The sequence below is a fragment of the Rhinatrema bivittatum genome, chromosome 6, assembly GCF_901001135.1.
Source record: "Rhinatrema bivittatum chromosome 6, aRhiBiv1.1, whole genome shotgun sequence".
Lineage (NCBI taxonomy): Eukaryota > Metazoa > Chordata > Amphibia > Gymnophiona > Rhinatrematidae > Rhinatrema > Rhinatrema bivittatum.
Genome location: NC_042620.1, coordinates 184,351,750 through 184,371,402, shown reverse-complemented (window position 1 = coordinate 184,371,402; position 19,653 = coordinate 184,351,750). Strand labels below are relative to the sequence as shown.

At 43.2% G+C, this 19,653-nt stretch overlaps 1 protein-coding gene across 1 annotated transcript in view; it reads right to left on the bottom strand.

Annotated features, from left to right (window-relative positions):
- Positions 1-19,653, bottom strand: part of BMPR2 (bone morphogenetic protein receptor type 2) — a 680,472-nt gene that overhangs the window by 351,360 nt on the left and 309,459 nt on the right. Inside the window, exon 3 of the mRNA XM_029606286.1 lies at positions 1,549-1,728. Coding sequence (XP_029462146.1) covers positions 1,549-1,728 — 180 coding nt within the window. The remainder of the gene's footprint in view (positions 1-1,548; positions 1,729-19,653) is intronic.

Below are 19,653 nucleotides of genomic sequence, written 5' to 3'. Positions count from 1 at the left end.
TTGACTACAAAGCTGATTGGAACTTCCTCAGCTGGCATTCAGATTTCATGTACATGAAAGAGCCAAGCTTGAAAAAGACAATCAGATTGGGGAATTCCACCTTTTCTGGTGTCTGTGTCTCTTCTAAGTAAAAGATATGCACCAATGGACACAATGTTTTTCTCAAATAAGATGCTTCACTTTCCTGTTTACCAAATTCTATAACTTCTGCTTCATAAGAGATACCTAAAAAAATAAAAGTCTTAATTTTTTTAGATATATCAACATTATATAGCATTTTTTGGTACATCTCCTCTAGTAGGGTAATTTTCAAAGGCATTTCCCCAAATAAAACAGTGTTCTACCTGCAGAAATGGGCATTCTTAAAATTACCCAACTGTTATATGGATAAACTTACACAGATATCATCCTATTCACTTGTAAGTTTACCTGAATCGAGGATAGGCACTCCTGGAGGAGGAGTTAGGGTAGGGGTTTGCACTTAAGCACATACAGGTGAATTTTCAAAAGTATAGTACTCCCATAATTTCTGCATACATTTTAGCAGGTGTAATTGTGTGGTGTGCTTGGTTGGATAATTTTGAAAGCAGACTTATATGGATACATCCACTTTGAAAACTGGTATAACTCGGGACGGTAACTTTCAAATGGGCGCACATATATGCATGTGCCTTGGTGCAAGCCCAGAGACATGGCAATTTTATAACATATGCGCACATATGCATGTATGTTATAATATAGCCTAAGCACACATATGTGTGCATCCAATTTTTCAAGTGGGCATGCACAGCCACATATAGTTGGGTATGAGCCACACATGAGGGGGAATTTTATAACAGTCACGCATCCACGCCATGACCAGTTTCAAAAATTCATCTATTCTAGAGCTAGGTCCTCCAAACCCCCCAGTTACCCCAGGGATGCCTGATTTTTTTTTTTTAACTTTCACCTTCACAGCAGAAGTAAAGTTACACAGCTCTGGAAGTGGGTGCATGACCAAGATGCGTATGTACTGGAATGCACTTCTCTTGGCCCTGCCTCAGAAAGCTCATGCCCTGCCCACACCACGCCCTTTTTTCTCCAATGCGAGATGTGCACACATCAGCACATGCATGTGCATTCCTGCATTTTATAACATCAGGTGGACATACATGTGCTAGATGCATGCCCATCTCCCAATTTTGGCATGTATATCTCTTTTAAAATTCACCTCTAAGCATGTATTTGCTGGCAAACTTATGCGCAATGTTACAAAATTACCCCCTTGAACAGCAGAAAGTGGCAGAAACCACAACAGGTATGAAAAGCCCCTCACAATAGCAGCTACTGCAACCAAATTATGTCAGTTCTATAGACTGTAGATGCTTTTAATAAAATGTTATCAAAAATATACTTCAGTTTTGAGAATTATGATGACAATACATGAACAAGATAATTATATTAATTTGTGAAAAGGGGAGAAATAAATGTAGACTTCAGTCACTGTACAGTTTACAGACAAGAGCAAACAGCAAGCTAAGTCTCAATGATAAGAGAGCTTTGACTTACTATATGGCATGGTGTCAGTAGGATCAGGAGGTGGAAAGTTCTCAGTGAAATTAACATTGCACATGTCAGTGCTGCAACAGCAGAAGCGATATGTGCCATTCTGTATCAAGGATGGGGTGTTTGTTACTACACACTCATCACTGTCACACTCCAATGGGTCTCCTACACGAGACCAGCATCCTGCAAAAGAATACAAAGAAAATACAAAAAGAGCCAGGTAAGAGTCCAATATCCAGAAGGAAATATCAGTATTTCATCATCAATATTTAATACTGCCTTTCCATTTAAAAAATGCCCAGTGCAAGTTCACAATGGGACAGATTTTCAAAGGGATAAGCGCATAACCTCCGAAAAGCTGCCCCTTTCACCCCCTGCTCGCACCGAGCCTATCTTGCATAGGCTCAGCGGCGTATGTAAGTCCCGGGGCTTTCCTGGGGGGGGGGGCGTCGGGGGGGGGGTGTCGCGGCCGGCGCATCATCGGGGGTGTTCCAGGGGCGGGGCTGCAGCCATGATTCCGGCCCAGGCTGCGGCCGTGGATCTGGCCCAGGGGCATTCCGGGGGCGTGGCCACAGCCCCCGGACCAGCCCCGGACCAGAACATGGCGCGCCGGCAGCCGGCCCGACATGCGCAAGTTACGCCTACCTTGGGCAGGCGTAACTTTTGAACTAAAATTGGGGGGGGAATTAGTTACGGTCGGGGGGTGGGTTAGTTAGGGGAAGGAAAGGGAAAGTGGGGGGCACCAGAAAGAAAGTTCCCTCTGAGGCTGCTCTGATTTCAGAGCGGCCTCGGAGGGAAAGGAGGCAGGCTGTGCGGCTCGGCGCTCGCAGGCTGCCGATTTTGCGCAGCCTTGCGCGCGTATCTTTTAAAATCCGGCATACTTTTGTTTGCGCCGGTTGCGTAAACAAAAGTAAGCACGCGCGTACTTTTTAAAAATCTGCCCCAATATTAGTAAACAGTAAAAACATCAGTGGTTATTTATTTGTAAAGCTCACAGAAAGGGGAGAAACTATAAACATCATGCATATACACCATACTTTTGTAAGCCCAGTAAGCTCCAGTGCCCACACCTGACACTAGTGAAAGACAGAGGAAAAAAGCAACAACTGGCAGCACCAAGGTCCATCCTGGCTTTGAAGCCAGCTTCTCCTGCTTCTTTGCTGCGTATCTTCATCAGACTGATGAGCTCTGGCAGTAGTACTGCCCACCCATTACATTACTTTCAGAAACCATGGCACTAAACACATCTTACATCACCCTTCCCCATTGATACTACTTAGGGCCAGAAAAAAGGAGTGTTTTCAACCTGGCAGCACCAAGATCCTTTCGAGCTCTGGGTCCAGCTTCTTCTGTTTCTCTGCCACCTATCTTTGTCAGCCCAATGAGCTTTGGTGGTAACACCACCCATCCATATTTTCACTTTTAGAACCCGCAGCACTAAAACACACCAATGATAGTAGTGGCTTGCCACCTAAGGGACAATTCAAAGGGTTCATGCCTTTGGGAGCACCAATGGAGTTGTAAAGATTATAAGAGAATGCTGACACTGTTCCCAATGCCATTGTGACTTTGCATGTTTAACATATATACTTATTAGAAGCACAGAAATTACAAATAAGGGTGTGGGGCGTGCCTCTGGACTGCTTATTGTTCAGGTGTCCTGCCCAGTTGTTTCTGTGCTCCCACACAGCTCTGCAACCAGAGCTTCACCTCACGTTCCCCTCAAGTTGAGCCTTTGGGTGCCGGATCTAGCAGGTCTTAGGTGGGTGCCTCTGCTGATGGTCAGAAGATCCGTAGATGAGGTTGGGTCGTACAGGCCAAATTTGGAGGCAGGCCCAGGCCAGTTGCAGGCGGCGTTCGAGAATATCCAGGAGGCAGGCAGTGGTCACTGGCAGGTGACGTTCAAGAATATCCAGGAGGCAGGTAGTGGTCAGTGGCAGGTGGCGTTCAAGGAAGGACCAGAAAGCAAGACAGAGTTCCTTCTCATCACTCCAGACGGCAACTACTCGTTATCTAACTCACACACCGTAGCTCTTCCAGCCTTATCCCCCCAGGTCAGAAATCTTGGGGTCATCATGGATAATCAACTGAACTACAGAAGTTTCATCAATAACTCCGTTAAAGAATGCTTCTTTAAACTCCAAGTCTTAAAGAGGCTAAGACCCTTCCTATACTTCCAAGATTTCAGATCTGTATTACAAGTAATCATTTTCTCGAAAATAGATTATTGCAACTCTTTGCTGCTCGGGCTACCTGCCAACACTTTGAAACCGTTACAAATGTTACAAAATGCCACAGCAAGGATTCTAACAAAGTCCAACAAAAGGGACCGCATAACACCCATTTTAAAGAACCTTCACTGGCTCCCAATCAAATATAGAATCCTCTACAAAGCCCTATCAATCATCCACAAAGTCATCCACAACACCACCCCAATTGATCTCATGATCCCATTGCAGCCTCACACTACCTCCCGACCGATGAGACTAGCTCAGAGAGGCACTCTACAGGCCCATCCTGTCAAAACAGCACTAAGTAGAAGAGCTCTTTCCACCGCTGGCCCTAAACATTGGAACTCACTCCCACCAGACCTCAGGCTTGAACAATCGACACCCACCTTTAAAAAAAGACTTAAGACCTGGTTGTTCAACCAAGCATTCTCCTAACTCAATTATCCTAGTACAGATCCCAAGGGTATACCCTGCCCTTGACATATCTACAAGTTTCATCCAGCACTAATAAACCATCCGTAGTAGCTCACTCTCCCAGTAAACATCATGAGAGTTGGCTTTAGGCCCCGCCAAGTCAGTCCCAGCGACTATACACATTGTTCCTCCAAGTTCTTTGTATATAAATTGTATCCTCCCCGTTCATTGTAAGATATTATCCAAGTTTCATTCACCCTGTTCATTGTAAGACATTATACTTTATACTGTCATTGTAATTGTTGAAATGTAAACCGAAGTGATTAGTAACTCTGTTACCTGAACCTTGGTATATAAAACTGTAAAATAAATAAATAAATACATGTTCTTATGTCAATACCGGGTATCTGTCCAAGGGAAGGCAGGATGGATAGGCAGGGCAGGGAGGTGAGGAACAAAACAGGCAGTCAGATGAGGAGATGTGGAACACAGAAGAACTGACCATGAGAACTGAAAAGCAAGGACAACAAAGACTACTGGAACTGAAGTTATACTTATATATATATATATACAGACCCTCATTTTCTCAAGTCTGGATTATTGCAACGCAATTTTCTTAGGACTTCCAAAATCCTCCCTAAAACCACTACAATTACTTCAAAATGCTGCTGCACGAGTACTAACCGGAAAAAAGAAGTTTGATCACATCACTCCAACCCTAAAAAACCTTCACTGGTTACCTATTTCACAGAGAATAAGATACAAATCCTTAACCATCCTACATAACGAAATTTACAAAGACAACAACTCAGCCCTAGACAACATGATTACAATTCACAAATCACCCCGCTCTTCAAGATCTTCTGACAAATTACAACTATTCATTCCTCCTCTCTCCTCTGCAAAACTATCCTCTACGAGACATAGAGCCTTCTCTATAGCTGGACCAAAAGAATGGAACTCTATCCCAGGATACCTAAGCTCCATCAAAGATCCCAAAAACTTCAAAAAAGAACTAAAAACATGGTTGTTTAGACAATCATATGCAGAATGATATGATCTATATCTATATATATATATGATCTATATATATATATATATATATATATATATATATACCTTTCACAACCATCTTCATTCTAACATGTTATAATCTGCTTTTGCTGAGATGTTATATATATATATATTCTATCTTTTGTTTGATGTTATATTTATAATTTTATAACTGTTCAATGTATGAATTTGTTGTTACACTGTAAACCGGAATGAAGGCACTATGCTATATTTCGGTATAAAAAAGAATATAAATAAAATAAATAAAAGATAGTGATGAAGGCCAAGAACAGAATATAAGGAACACAGGAACTTGAGAATGCAGGCAGGGAAAAAAAACTAATTTAGACCCCATGCAATTAAAGAGTTTTAGACCTATTTCTAACTTATCGTTCATTGCAAAAATTTTAGAAAAAAATCATACAAAAGCAGCTTGACAAATTTTTAGAATCTAATCATATTTTATCTCCCAAACAATTTGGTTTTAGAAAAAATTTTAATACTCAAACGCTCATCTCTCTTACGGATGCTGTTTTAAGAGGCTTTGATACAGGGAAGAGTTACTTTTTATTTCTTTTAGATTTATCAGCTGCTTTTGATACCGTGGATCACAATATTTTACTGAATCGGCTTAAAGAAATAGGAATTACCGACACAGTGCTGCAATGGTTCACCTCGTTCCTCAATAACAGAACTTTCCAGGTAAAAATTCAATCTCCAAGAAAATTCCTCTCGAAACAAGGGTCCCACAGGGATCAACACTCTCTGCTACTCTTTTTAATATTTACTTATTGCCTATCTGTCATCTTCTTAATGGTCTTAGTTTAAATTTTTTCATTTATGCTGACGATATACAGTTTTTGGTCCCAATTGAAGACACATTAGAACAAACATATAAAATCATTACAGTCTATTTAACCACTATCAAACAACTTTTACACCATATGAAACTGATTTTAACCATGGAAGAAACTGAAATTATTCTGTTGGAGAAACAAAACAGGCTCAATGATATTCCAACTCTTGACTTCGAAAATAATATTAAGATAGCACCCTCATTGTATGTCAGAGATCTTGGAGTGACAATAGACACTGAACTCAACTTCAAAAAACACATTTCCAATAAACTAAAAGATGGCTATTTTAAACTTTTAACTCTTCGAAGGCTGAAACCACTTTTGGAACATAATGACTACAGGACTGTATTACAAGCTTTAATTTTTGATAACGTTGATTTCTGCAATGCATTACTTCTGGGGTTGCCACAATCCACCATTAGGCCCCTACAAGTATTGCAGAATGCTGCCACCAGGATACTGACTGGAAACAGAAGGTGTGGTCACATCATACCCATCCTGAGCTCTTTGTATTGGCTACCAGTCTTGATTTATGGTCAAAGAACGGAATGGCTTAATACCTTGCTGCGTTTGCATATTCCACAAAAGAACTTGAGGTCAGCAAATAAGGGGTTAGTATAGATTCCAACTATAAAATCTGCGCGACTCAGCCAAGTAAGGGAGCGGGCAATTTCGATTGCGGGCACCAAGCTCTGGAACACCCTTCCTACGCAACTACGGTTACAAGAGGATAAAAAGAAATTCAAAGCAGAACTGAAAACATGGCTTTTTAAATGTGCATACTCAGAGTATGAATGACAGCCACCTGCAAGCTTGACTATCTTTTATCTTTTTAGCTTTTTAATATCTTAGGTTAACATTGTAATTTGATGCTTTATGTATTTATATTTTGTATGCCTCTACTTTAGGATGTTTCTTCTTTTTATAGTTTTAAATAATTTTAACAGCTATACTAATGATTTTCTTTTATAGTTTTTAGCTGTTATTACTATTTATTGTATTCAATGTATTTTCCTTCTTAAATGATTGCAAACCGTTGTGAAGGCTAGTCCAATACGACGGTATATAAAATTAATAAAACCATAAACCATAGGGAATGTGGAGGCAACTACAAGGACTGTAGGGAGACCTGTTGCTGAGACAAGAACTGCAGGGAGAGAGGGCCTTATATAGGGTAAGGCTTGTGATGTCATCAATGAGTGCTGCAGGGATTTCCCACCCTGGGCATTTTAAGTTTGGGGATGTCGTGTGCATGCGTATCTAATGACAGCACTAGGGAGAGTTGTGGCGTCCTGCTGCATGTTGCGTCGAGGTTGTCTGGATGCAGTGGCTCGCCACGTAGCAGCCTTGGGTCTCCTTGGTGGCAGCTGGAACTGGCAACAATAGCTCGGGGCTGGAGGTAAGAGCGGCAGTTTGCAGGAGAAGCCCACGTACCGCCGAACACAACAATATCATATTAGTAAAAGGAAAAATTTCTATTATAATGAGTTACTCATTGATTAAAATGTTCATTTTGTATATTACTTCAAGTCATATGATTATAAGTGTCAGTGAAAATGTATTTGTCACTTTCCGCAGGGTAACACTTGGTTCTTTCTATTCTATAGGATTTACCCCCAAGGCAGGTTAATAAGCTGAAACATTAGACACTGCCGGGTAATTTGTGAAGGATATTAATTGCACAAAAAAAATGTGATTAGATTTTACACTATGGGAATGTATTAAGCTCAGATTTAAAAATGGTGTATGATTACAAATATAGTGGCTGTCTTTTGGCCATATGAAGAGTGCCCATAAGACAGCCATGATGTCGACAAAAAAACATTTTTTTGTTTTGCAAACAATGGGGCTTATTTACTAAAAGTTTTCTTCCATTCTGTGTCTATGGAAAAAGTGCTTAGTAAATGAGGCCCAATCTATTTGGAAGAAATTTTTCACATTTTCCTGCTTGCATATATTATGATTTCTGAAATTTAAGAGAGACCTGGCAGGATGAATCTGAAGGAGCTTTGCTCTCTCAGCTCTGTTCCCTGAATTTTCATTTTTAGGGTCTGGTCATTTTAAGATCTGGAAAAAAGGGAGATGGGATTGCTGTAACAAAGTCGGTGTCTGTGTGCCCTTGGTGCTATGGCGTGGTTGGCACAGCCTCTTGGGTGAACTGGCTAGGCCCACGCCAACAGCTGGCAGACACACTCTGCAGCAGGACAGATTGGAGTTTCATCTATACCAGCCACCTCACCCGCAGGTTGAGCCCTTGGGTTCAGACGGCCAGCAAGACTTAAGTGGGTCCCTGGGGCAGACAGGCAGATGAAAGTCCAATGACAGACCAAGGTTAGGGCTGGCAGCAGACAGAATACCGGAGACAGGCCAGAGGCAAGGCAGGCAGAAGATAAGCTTATGGAGGCAGTCAGTGTTGGGCAGTGAGCAGGTTGCGAAGAGCTATCGGCAGGACTGGGATGAGTGAGGTGGCTTGCAGGGCAGTCCTGTGAGATGCTGCTGAACATAACAATTGCTTTCAAATAGTGTATAACCATGAGTGGCATGCAGTTAGGGTCTTCAGGGGATTCAGCAAATCCTCAACTCTAATTGTCTTAGAAAGTAACTTTCAAAAGGATTTAGGCACATAAAAATGGGTTTTATACATGTAAATAGGATTTTGAAATTTGCTAGTTTTATGCATGTAATTACTTTGAAATTTCACTGAATTTTCAAAAAGGTTGTATGTGCGGAAATGAGTTTTAGAAAATTGTTAAGATATTCACTATTTTACATGTGTAAATCTTTTTTAAAAATTACCTCTTTTTTTTTTTTTTTGCTTTATTTACTGTGGCTAAGTCATCAACCTGCACAGGCTGACACAACAATGTGACTTGACCAGTGATGGCCCAAGAGAGGAGAAGACTGACATCAACATTCCATGCAGGCCAAGAGGATGATGTGACTCAACCTACATGGGCCCAATGGAAGCACCAAGGCAGACACTTAGGCATCATCAATCTGCACATGCCAAGAGAATGGTAAGACTTGGCCTGCATGGGACAAATGGAGGCAAATGGTTCAGCTTGCGAAAAAGTCAGGTCCTGTAAGCCCAACAAGAGATGGCATGGTGACAGGAGGTATGAAGGGGCACAGAAATCAAGAAGAAAAGAAAGGAAAGGCACAGTAGGGATGCTGACAGCTGCAGAAAAAAGGGGAAAGATCCCACATGAATGAGTATGTGAATGAGTAATTGAAAGAGGGAGTGTGAGTGGGAGCCAGTGTGTTTGTGTGTGCGTATGAGCAGGAGCATGTAAGTGAGTGGGAAAATATGAGAGAGGGTGCATGTTATATCTGTGTTTGAATGTGTTAATGAAAGAAAGGGAGCTAGCATGTGTGTGAGAGAAGGAGTGTGTTTGAGCATGTATGTTAGAGTGTTTGCATACAGAGAGAAGAGAAAGTTTGTGCATTCACTAATTCATGACAATCTCAGGGTGATTGGAAATCAAATGATACCAGGTATGGAGAGCTGGGAATTTTGTATTCTTATTTGTTTTAATTATTGGGTGTTATTTGATGCATCTGCTGTTTTGAAATATTTTATTGATGTTTAGGAAATTTTTAAAAGTTTTTAATTATTAGATACTCTATTCATCAGTTGTTTTGAACTATTTATTCTTTTTATTAGTATAGTTTTACTATTATAATTGATGTTTTATTTCTTTATTTTATTGTTTGGTGAAATTTCTGTTTTTCCATTGTTGCACTGCAAACAGAGTCCGGCTTGTTGAGGTTTCCGGTTCAATTTTTTTGTTGGCACATTTCTGTTTATACTATACGGTCTCTTTATTCTGTATTTGGTGATGCTCAGTCTGTATATTGCATGTGTGACCAAGATATGGTACTCTGGTAGCGTGTAGTTTCTATATAGGGATCTATAGCAGCTTGGCTTATTCTGTTTTCCTAATAGGTGGTATAAGATTTGCAGTGTTGCCTTTTCATGGGCTGGATTGTTACTATTTGAGTGAAAGTAGTTGTTCTGTTTTCTTAATAGGAGGTGTATTGGTGTTTTAGGGCTTGGTGTAATATTTGCAGTGTTGCCTTTCATGGGCAGGATTGTTACTGTTTGAGTGCCGGCAGTTTTGGTATAGCAAATGTTGCTTACCTGATGTAACAGGTGTTCTCACAGGACAGCAGGATGTTAGTCCTCACAAATGGGTGACATCGAGGATGGAGCCCTGTACGGAAAACTTTTCTGTCAAAGTTTCAACAAGCTTTGACTGACACTGGCACACTGGGTGCACTGAGCATGCCCAGCCTGCAATTATCCCTGTGAGCCACAGGTGTCTCCCTCAGTCTCGTCTTATAGCTAAAAAGCGCAAGCGAAACTAAAATAAAAGTATACAGACCCAACTCCGCGGGGTGGCGGGCGGGTTTCGTGAGGACTAACATCCTGCTGTCCTGTGAGAACACCTGTTACATCAGGTAAGCAACATTTGCTTTCTCACAGGACAAGCAGGATGGTAGTCCTCACAAATGGGTGAGTACCGAGCTGAGGATGCCCGGGAATGCACCAGATACACCGCAGATGCGCAAAGGCGTAACGACTGAGGTGGAAATGGGAACGGAGGGCATCCGCAACACCATAATGGGTTCGTGGAAGGATGTTGGGTAGTGAATTGAAAAAAGTAAGAGTAGGCGGACTGGCCAAACATGGAGCATGCCGGCTAGTCAAATGTAAGCAATAATAGGCTGCGAAGGTATGGAGAGGACTCCAGGCTGCAACCTGATAAAAAAGTACAAGCAGCAGTAACCAAAGGGAAGCTGTTAAGGCTAAGACGGACACAACAGTATGTGGATACCCACAGTGTTGTAGTGAAATGTCTGCTTGTTGGTAGGAAAGGAAATATAGACCACTTAATCAGAAGGATTAGGTCTGTGTGGCCACTGGAAGTAGCAGCTTGACCCTTGCATGAAGGAAAGAGTCAAGTGGAATTCACATGGAATGCAGTGCAATGTAGATAGAATGTAAGCGCAGCATTACTGTCCAGGAATGTGGAATACCCAGTCTCTCCCTAGGGCGAGAGAGAGAGGTTAGGAAAAATTAATAGAGTATTTCCTGAGGAAAGGAGATACAACATCTACCTGAAAAGGATAGAAAGTTGAATGCGTCGAACTACTCAGTGGCAGAGGAACGGAGTCAGGTGAGTATGGAAAGAGTGCATAACTCACGGACCCTGCTGGCAGGAATGACATTAAGAGGGAAAGAAGTTCCCTTGCCAAACTGTGGAAGAGAGGAATGGAAAGGCTCAAACGTAGAATGTATGAGACTTATAAGGAGAATATATATGTTCATTCCGTGATTAGAGAAATAGAGGCGGCTTGATCAGTGGATAATCCATGGTAAGCCGACTCAGAGAGGATTACCGAAAACGGGAACCCAACTCCCAAAACGATACACCTCCTAAGAGAAAGGTGTATCTATGTGGAGGATGTCTGGAGAACAGAATCCGAAGGAGTAAGAAAAAATGGTGGAAAAGTAAAAGGGGTAATACCTCTTTTTTTTTTTTTTTTTTTTTAGCGTCAGGAGGTAAAGCCTGCCATATTAAACGGCAAGATTTATGTTTAGAAGGTTTTGTGACGCTACCAGAACCTAAGAACATCAGTAAGTCTATGATTTGGGACTGACTGGTGAGAGAATAAAAGGTTACTGATATGATGGATTGAGAAGTATGGGAAAGCATACTGATCTCAGTCAGGGAGTGGGGAAAAGAATACTGAACCCCATCCCAGTTCAACATTAGAAGAATGCTGGCTACGAGAGGCAGCAGAAGAGATATATTGAAGAGGCCTTTGATGGAAGAAAAGGCATCTAAGGGAACGCATAGGAAACATGTGCAGGGAGCAGAACCTGTGCATCGTATGGAATGATGCAGACGCCGAGGAAAGTTTAGTTAAACTCAGCGTTAAAAGATTTGCCCTGTACACATGTAATTGAGACCATTCGAGAGGATAGAACCTACGTGGAGAAGGTCTGATAGAGCGTTCATTAAATCTCTTAGATATGTGGCCCAAGGACGCATGAAGTGAACAAGGGCCAAGGGTAGAGCTGCGCAGCTGTCTAGCAGAGCAGCTAAGAGGTAATGCATGCTTATGAGTTGGAAAGCACATTGTCCCTATGCTGTCTGTCTGTATGCACAAAGAACTGTTGCAAAAGCAGTATTGGAAGGCATAAGGGCATAACTCATGGGTGCAACGTCCAGGAAGTTTATGAGAAACTATGCTGGAGTGCAATAGATGCATAATGGGTTGACAGCTTTCAGGAGAAACTTTATAACCCTAAGGAATTGCGAGCATGAGTCGAAGGAGACTAGGTCCTAGTTCGAACTGGGATAAGAATCAGGGACGAAAGCAATGAAACCACTTAGGTCCATTGAGTATAGAATGTCACTGAATATAACCCATAGCAGTTTTGAATTATGAGAAAAATGCATAGTGGTAAGAAACCCCATAGCCCAACCATGAAAAGTTGAAAGGCTGAGGTTATGGAAAATATGCGCAGGGACATATAACAATGTATCAGAATGTCTGTGCGCATGCTGGACAAGAGGGTCTTAAGACTGTGGTGTCCAGAAGTGTTACAGAAGGGATTTATGGCAGTGACAGTAATCCCAGTTAGTAAATGTATAGTGAGTCCTGAAAAAAGTGAGAGCTCCTTGCATGTACTGAAAGTGGTTAGCAGTAGTCTATGCAAGGAAAGTGAATGATGTTACACTCCGCAGAGAAAACAGCATTCACCAACAGTGATGCAAGAGACAGTTCACTTACCGAAGCTGGTGCCAGCGGCAGAGCTTGGGGTTGTAATGTTGACTCACCATAAAGCACATAGAAACATTAAAATAATGTACTTACTGCAGTATGGAGTGATGGTAACCAAAGATACCATTGTACCTGTGACGTCTAAAGAAAGTTGGATTTTCTTAGGTCCAGGATGTGCGGAGAGTAACTATTTTCTGTTAAAAGAAAGAATAGTGCAATTAAAACTCCCCAACCCCCCTCCCTTCTCCCCTCTGCACTTCGTAGCGCCTGGGGGAGTGTACCGGGACTTTGGTACAAGGTGGGGTGGCCGCTCTGATATCTGACCAGATGGGAGACCAGGAGGTGTCCCAATGGAGGATATCATGTAGGCTCCTGCAGGTGTGTGAGCGGTAAGTGGTACCCGCATTTCTGTATGCTGTACAAGGAGACACTGAGACCTGTGGCCAGGCCTCAAGGTGGACTTGTACATGGGGCAATGGTTGCTGAATCTCATGTTTAGCAGATCAGCCAATGCAGCTGGACCTTGGTTGGGAGGGAACCAAGAGTCAGAGCATTGGTCGGCACAGGGACTTGTTACTGACAAGAGAAGAAGCCCTGCTGCAATCCCAAGAAGATAGAGGGGTTCTCCTGATATTGTGGCTAACATAGCTAACATAGCGATATGTGACACTAATACAGTTCTAAAAGGCACATGACCCAGAACTTTTCGAACCACGGTCCGAATGGGAGAACACAACTCTATGGGAATGCCGCCGAAGCGGGTACTTACCATCCGACGTGGATCGCCGCAAGACGAGCCGGTGAAGATTGTTGACTCCGACGGTCTCCGGAGTCCTCGAGGGTAAGGCCGGGGACGTAAACGTCCATCTCGCTCTGAAACCCGGTATGGTGGCACAGGTACAGAGGAGACAGGCCAGGCGTGAGTGGCGTTTAGACTGCTAAGTGTAACAGATGGCCATAGTCCCACACCACTTGACGGTGGGGCACGCCAGGAACAGAGGAGCCCTAACGGAACTCATGTTCCCTTCCCTCGTCACAGCGGCTCGATGTGTCGTGACGCCAATGCAGAAGCTGTCGGACCTGGATCCGGAAGTTCTGGATCACCAAGGACTGCCAAAACTGTAGGAACAGTGCTGATGGCAGTGGTGATGTCGCTCTGCCCGAGCGTTGTCCAGCCTGGAGAAGGATGGCACCGATGTGCTGGATGGCTCTCAGCGGCGGACGATCACGATGTCGGCGATGATGGGTGCCACGGTGCTCGGCCCGGTCTTTCCCCAGCGCCGAGATGGAAGCCCTCGTCGTCCTGGAAGGCGATCGATGACGAACTGTCAGCACGCCTGCTCTGCTCCTGACACAATGGAGTGTCTTAAGCTAATACGGGGCTTAAAAAAGAACCCAAAGCGTGGAGCAATGTGAGGAGGCGAGGGTATTATGTGGCGGTGCTATGTCGGTATTGACGATATTGAAGGCAACCTAAGGGGCTTCGAGAATATCATCAAAATGGGTATGAAAAATCGTCGATGACTGGCCAGGAGAATGATGACAGTGACGGGCACTGACAGCAGTGGCATAGGTATCTTTGAAACGATGTGGAATCGAATAATCGAAAAACATTGCCGTTATTGAAAAAGATACCGGCATCGACTGAGTCGAAGTCGAATCAATAGGGCGTCAAGGACACCGAAGGAAAACGGAGGTGTCGAGGGCATCGATGCATGGAGGCGGGCATTTATGCCGTTTGTGGCATGGCCACGGGCATCAACTATAGGGCCACAGACGTTGACGGTATCGATTTGGACAGACTCAGATTTCCAAGTGTACATGGCATCGGTGCCCCAGACACGTGTGTCGGTGGCATCGATATGGACACGTATGGAATCGATGGCATGGATCTCCCAGTCGATGAATTCCATCCCGGCATCAACGCCAGTCCTGGAATCGGCATGGGCATCGATGCCAGCCATAAGGCTGGCATTGGCATCAACGCCCATCCACGGAATCGAGCCGGGATGGATACCCACCGATGGGACCCACCTGGGCATCGAATTTCACCGATGGGAGCAGCCTGGCATCGACTGCCCTCGATGGATGCATTCTAACATAGATGCCCATGGATGAAACACCTGGGCATCGGTGTCCATCGATGCAAAAGGACCTGGCACCGATGCCATCGACGGACGGCCATCCGGCACCAATGCCATCGACGGACAAGCCATCCGGCACCGATGTCCATCGATGGGGACCATCCGGCACCGATGTCCACCGATGGGGACCATCCGGCATCGATGCCCACCGACGAATCGATGTGGCACCGATGCCCACCGATGGAAAAGGGCTGGACATCGGTGGGGAGGATGGGGCATCGATGGCATCCCCAAAAGGGGGGGTGGCATCGATGAAGTGACCCTGGGATCGTTAAAAAGTGTCTCGGGCAGCGGTGGCGGCGACCCGAGTATGCATGGCAGTGACTAACAGCGTGTGCGTCAATGGCATGCATCCGGGTAGGGACGGCACCGAGGAAGCCCAAGGAAAAAAAACAGTGCATAGGAGGAAAAAGCCTGGTAGCACTGAAAAGCAAAAAACATGGATAAAGGCATCAGGGCACCGTGGGGGGAGAGGCGCTGATGACATATAAAAGCCCAGGGCGGTTTAGGAGGGTCCCGGTGTAGCGATAGGGTATCGACTGCGTGAGGGTACCAGGGAACGAAGGACTTGAAGCTACAGAGGTCCTAAAGTTAAGGAAAAAATCCCTACCCCACTAGCATAAGCAAGCAGAGTGTCACAGAGATACTCGCAAGCTGTTTAAAGCTAACTGAAAAATGGGGGAAGGGAAGGCTTCAGTCAGTTAACAGCCTTAAGATAGTGACAGGAACCGACCGAAAAATAAGAATTAGTACTCACCGAGCGTCGTAAAAACGTATGCGGAGGGAGACCTGTGCAGGGAAAAGTGTTTTTTGAAGTGAAAAGTTAAGTGTTTCCATGAGGTAATTAGTTAAAAAATCCTCACAGAGCTCCAACCGCTATGCTGACTGCAGAGCGGAAAAAAGAAGACTGAGGGAGACACCTGTGGCTCACAGGGATAATTGCAGGCTGGGCATGCTCAGTGCACCCAGTGTGCCAGTGTCAGTCAAAGCTTGTTGAAACTTTGACAGAAAAGTTTTCCGTACAGGGCTCCATCCTCGATGTCACCCATTTGTGAGGACTACCATCCTGCTTGTCCTGTGAGAAGGGAGGTTTTCTAAATTGTAATTGTAATTTAGCTTATTTGTGGCTTTCTGAGGGCTAAGCTCATACCAACATATATTGAAATAGGCCTAATGTCATATGGTTGGAAGTGTCTTTTTGCAGGGTTTTCTGGTTGTTACCACAGCAGTGCATGTAAATACAGTATAATATACATGTTGTTATATTTTTATAGGAAAAGACTGTACTTTGTCCTTTTTCATGTAAAACCTGTTACTAGGAAGGGACCTATGAAAGAACTGGGAGGCGAGGGAGGGCATGAAAAGAACAAGGATAGAGCTGGGAAGGGAAGAGTGGAGAAAGGACCTAGGGTTTTTCATGTGGGATTAAAGAGTTCAATTGAAATGAAATCAAGGAAAGCTAAATACTTTGTGTTGCTCCTTTCATTTGCAAAGCAATACAATACTCAGATCTTTCCAGCTTGATACCACAGACACACCACCAGAAAAATTTCACCCAGCCTTCAATCTCACTCATTGGAATGGTAAATCTCACTGGGTTAAGGGGTGGGAGGGGGGAAAGAGGAAAGGTAAGTTAATTATGACAGAGACGGTAAGGGGGAGGGGGAAAGTTAGGTGATTATGCTACAGGGTGGGGGGAGAATGAAAGGAATGTGATTATATGGGGGCGATGGAGGGGATTGGTAATGTTCTGCCTTTACTGAATCCCCTACTTTGAATGTCACCTCGTGCCACTGATTACCATATCAATAGTTCAATGTATAATATAACAATTTTGAGGTCCAAATGCATGGTTGTAAGGGTGGTAATGCAAAAATAATTGAAAATCCTTTTAGTTTATCATGAGCCAGGTGCGGCAGAGACATCTTTGATTGATTTTTAACAATATTTTCAATTCTAACCTTAACTTCCCCCACAATTATAATTCTGGGGGATTTCAATGTCCATATAGATCAAATCTAGGACAGAATAGCCAATTATTTAATATCGACATTATCAGTTATGGACATTTCTCAGAAGGTTTCTTATAAAACTTATTAGGGCAAATCTTGGATCTAGTCTATTGCTAAAGTCATCCTAACAAGGATCTGAGTATGAATGATCTGTCTGTCATAAGAGTTTCATAGTTAATCATCTGATTAAATTTATGCTCTCTGGCACTCCTTCCTGTCTATTTGATGGCATAGTTTTGCTCAGGAAATTCATCACTAGAAGTAAAATAGGAATAAATAGTTTTTATAGTAATCTCAGAAATATTTCTGCAAAGATAGTGTTGGGGCAATGGGGTTTGAACCTGTGAACCTGGGAGGAGTAGGTTGGAAGCTTACAACAGAGTCACAAAAGCTATCAATTTATGAGAGAGCCTGAGAGAGGTAGTCATGCCGTCGGAAGTTCCCAACTGGAACAGAGTGGGTGTTCCCTAAATTAAGGCCAGGATATAAACAGCACTAGGAAGACACACCTTTGCTAGTCCAAACAATTCCTTGGCATCCTTGGAAACCCTGTTCATCTGGCCTTTTATACTGTTCCTGTCTGGTTGTCTCATCAACTCCCATTCCTGCCCAGTCGTCTCAGTAACCTCTGCTCCTGCCCAGTCATCCCAGCAACTACTGCTCCTGACCAGTTGTCTCAGGGATGCCCTGCTCCTGGCTGGTCATTCCAGCAATTCCTGTTCCTGTGTCCTATCCTGGCTCCTGTCCAACACCAGGGTTCTACTAGGACCTTGGGATCTATCCTCTCCAGGTATGTTATCACCATTTTGGGGTGACTCCTGATAGCTTGGACCAGCCCAAGCCAGAGGCTAGGCCAAAATAGAGCACAGCTAGGGCTTCTGACATGTTGAAAGACTTAATGGAAGCAGTTCAAGCAATGGAAACCCAGCTTTATACTCTCTAGCAAAAGGTGGATGCCCTCCAAGCCTCAAACCTTAGCCAGGGTGAGCAGCTGGCCCTGCCCAGCCAACTACTTCTAGAACCCTATACGTCACATCCTGAGAAATTACCATAGAGGAATTTTGTGGGCTTCTTCATTAGTGCTGCTCCTTATTGGTGGGCTAGATGACTCCAGAGAAATTTAATTTCTTGTTATATTATGATGCATGATCACTAGGAGGTGCTATGCCAGGGGTGGTCAACTCTAGTCCACGAGAGCCACAAAGAGGCCAGGTTTTAAAGGTATCCATAATGAATATGCATGAGATATATCTGCATACACTGGAGGCAGTGCATACAAATATACCTCATGCATATTCATTGTAGATATCCTGAAAACCAGGCTTGTTTGAGGTTCGAGGACTAGAGTTGGCAACCCCTGTTCTATGCTTTGACTTTATTCATGCTTAGAATGAAACAGAGTAAGATTATGTCTTACCAAACATTTTTTCTTTTTGAAAACATTATTTACAAGTGAAAGGTACAGCAATTGATACGTCCATAGTACCAGACATCACAAATCTTTGTGTTAGTTTAAACATATGGGGGTACAAAATTCACCTTTTCAGCCACATATTTTTTTATGGCATTGGTATTTTGACATCTTCATAATTTGGACAAATCCTGCTTGGCTTTGCAAAAATTGTATACATAGTTAAATAGTTGCGATACATATTTACGGTTTTCATATCAAGTAGATTCCACATACAGTGACTTGCAAAAGTATTCGAACCCCTAAACAGTCAGCAGATTTGCATGGATTACAAATGACACCTATACAGATTGTTCCAGACAGTATGTTTATTGCAAACCAGTATGCTCTTAAAGTAAATTTTCAAAGTCACAATTCATTATTTCTCTGCATTTTTTGAAAAATATAATTAAAAATTGAAAAATGCTGCTTACATAAGTATTCAACCCCTCTGCTGTGGAAGCTTCAAATTTACACAAATGAAAAATATTGCTCTAACAATTAGCTTACAATTGGCCTCTACCTGTGAATCATTAAAAAAAATTGATCAGACTGTGAATCTGAAGGAAAACTGAAAATAAATACCAAAGAGCATTCTAAGGAAATTAAAGATAAAATTATAGACATGCACAAAACAAGAATTGGCTACAAAATAATGTCCAACTGCTTGGACATCCCAGTGAGCACTATTTGATCAATTGTGAGGAAACGGAAGCTGCATCATACTACCCAGGCACTGCCTAGATAAGGCTGCCCCTCAAAACTCAGTGTCAGAGCAAAAAGGAGACTTGTGAGGGAAGCCACAAAGAGGCCAACAATCACTTCAAAGGAGCTACATAGTTCAGTGGTTGAGACTGGAGTGGAAATGCACCAGTCAACCATATCAAGAGCTCTGCATACAACTGACCTGCATGGGAGAGTGGCTAGAAAGAAGCCATTACTGAAGAAAAACCACATCAAAGCACGTCTGGAGTTTACCAGAAAGCATCAGAGAGACCCAGCTAGAATGTGGGATAAGGTTTTGTGGTCAGATGAGACAAAAATGGAGTTTTGGGGCCAAAATTCAAAATGCTAAGTGCTGCGCAAACCTAACACTACCCATTCCTCAGCAAACACCAACTCAACTGTAAAGTATGGAGGGGCCAGCATCAC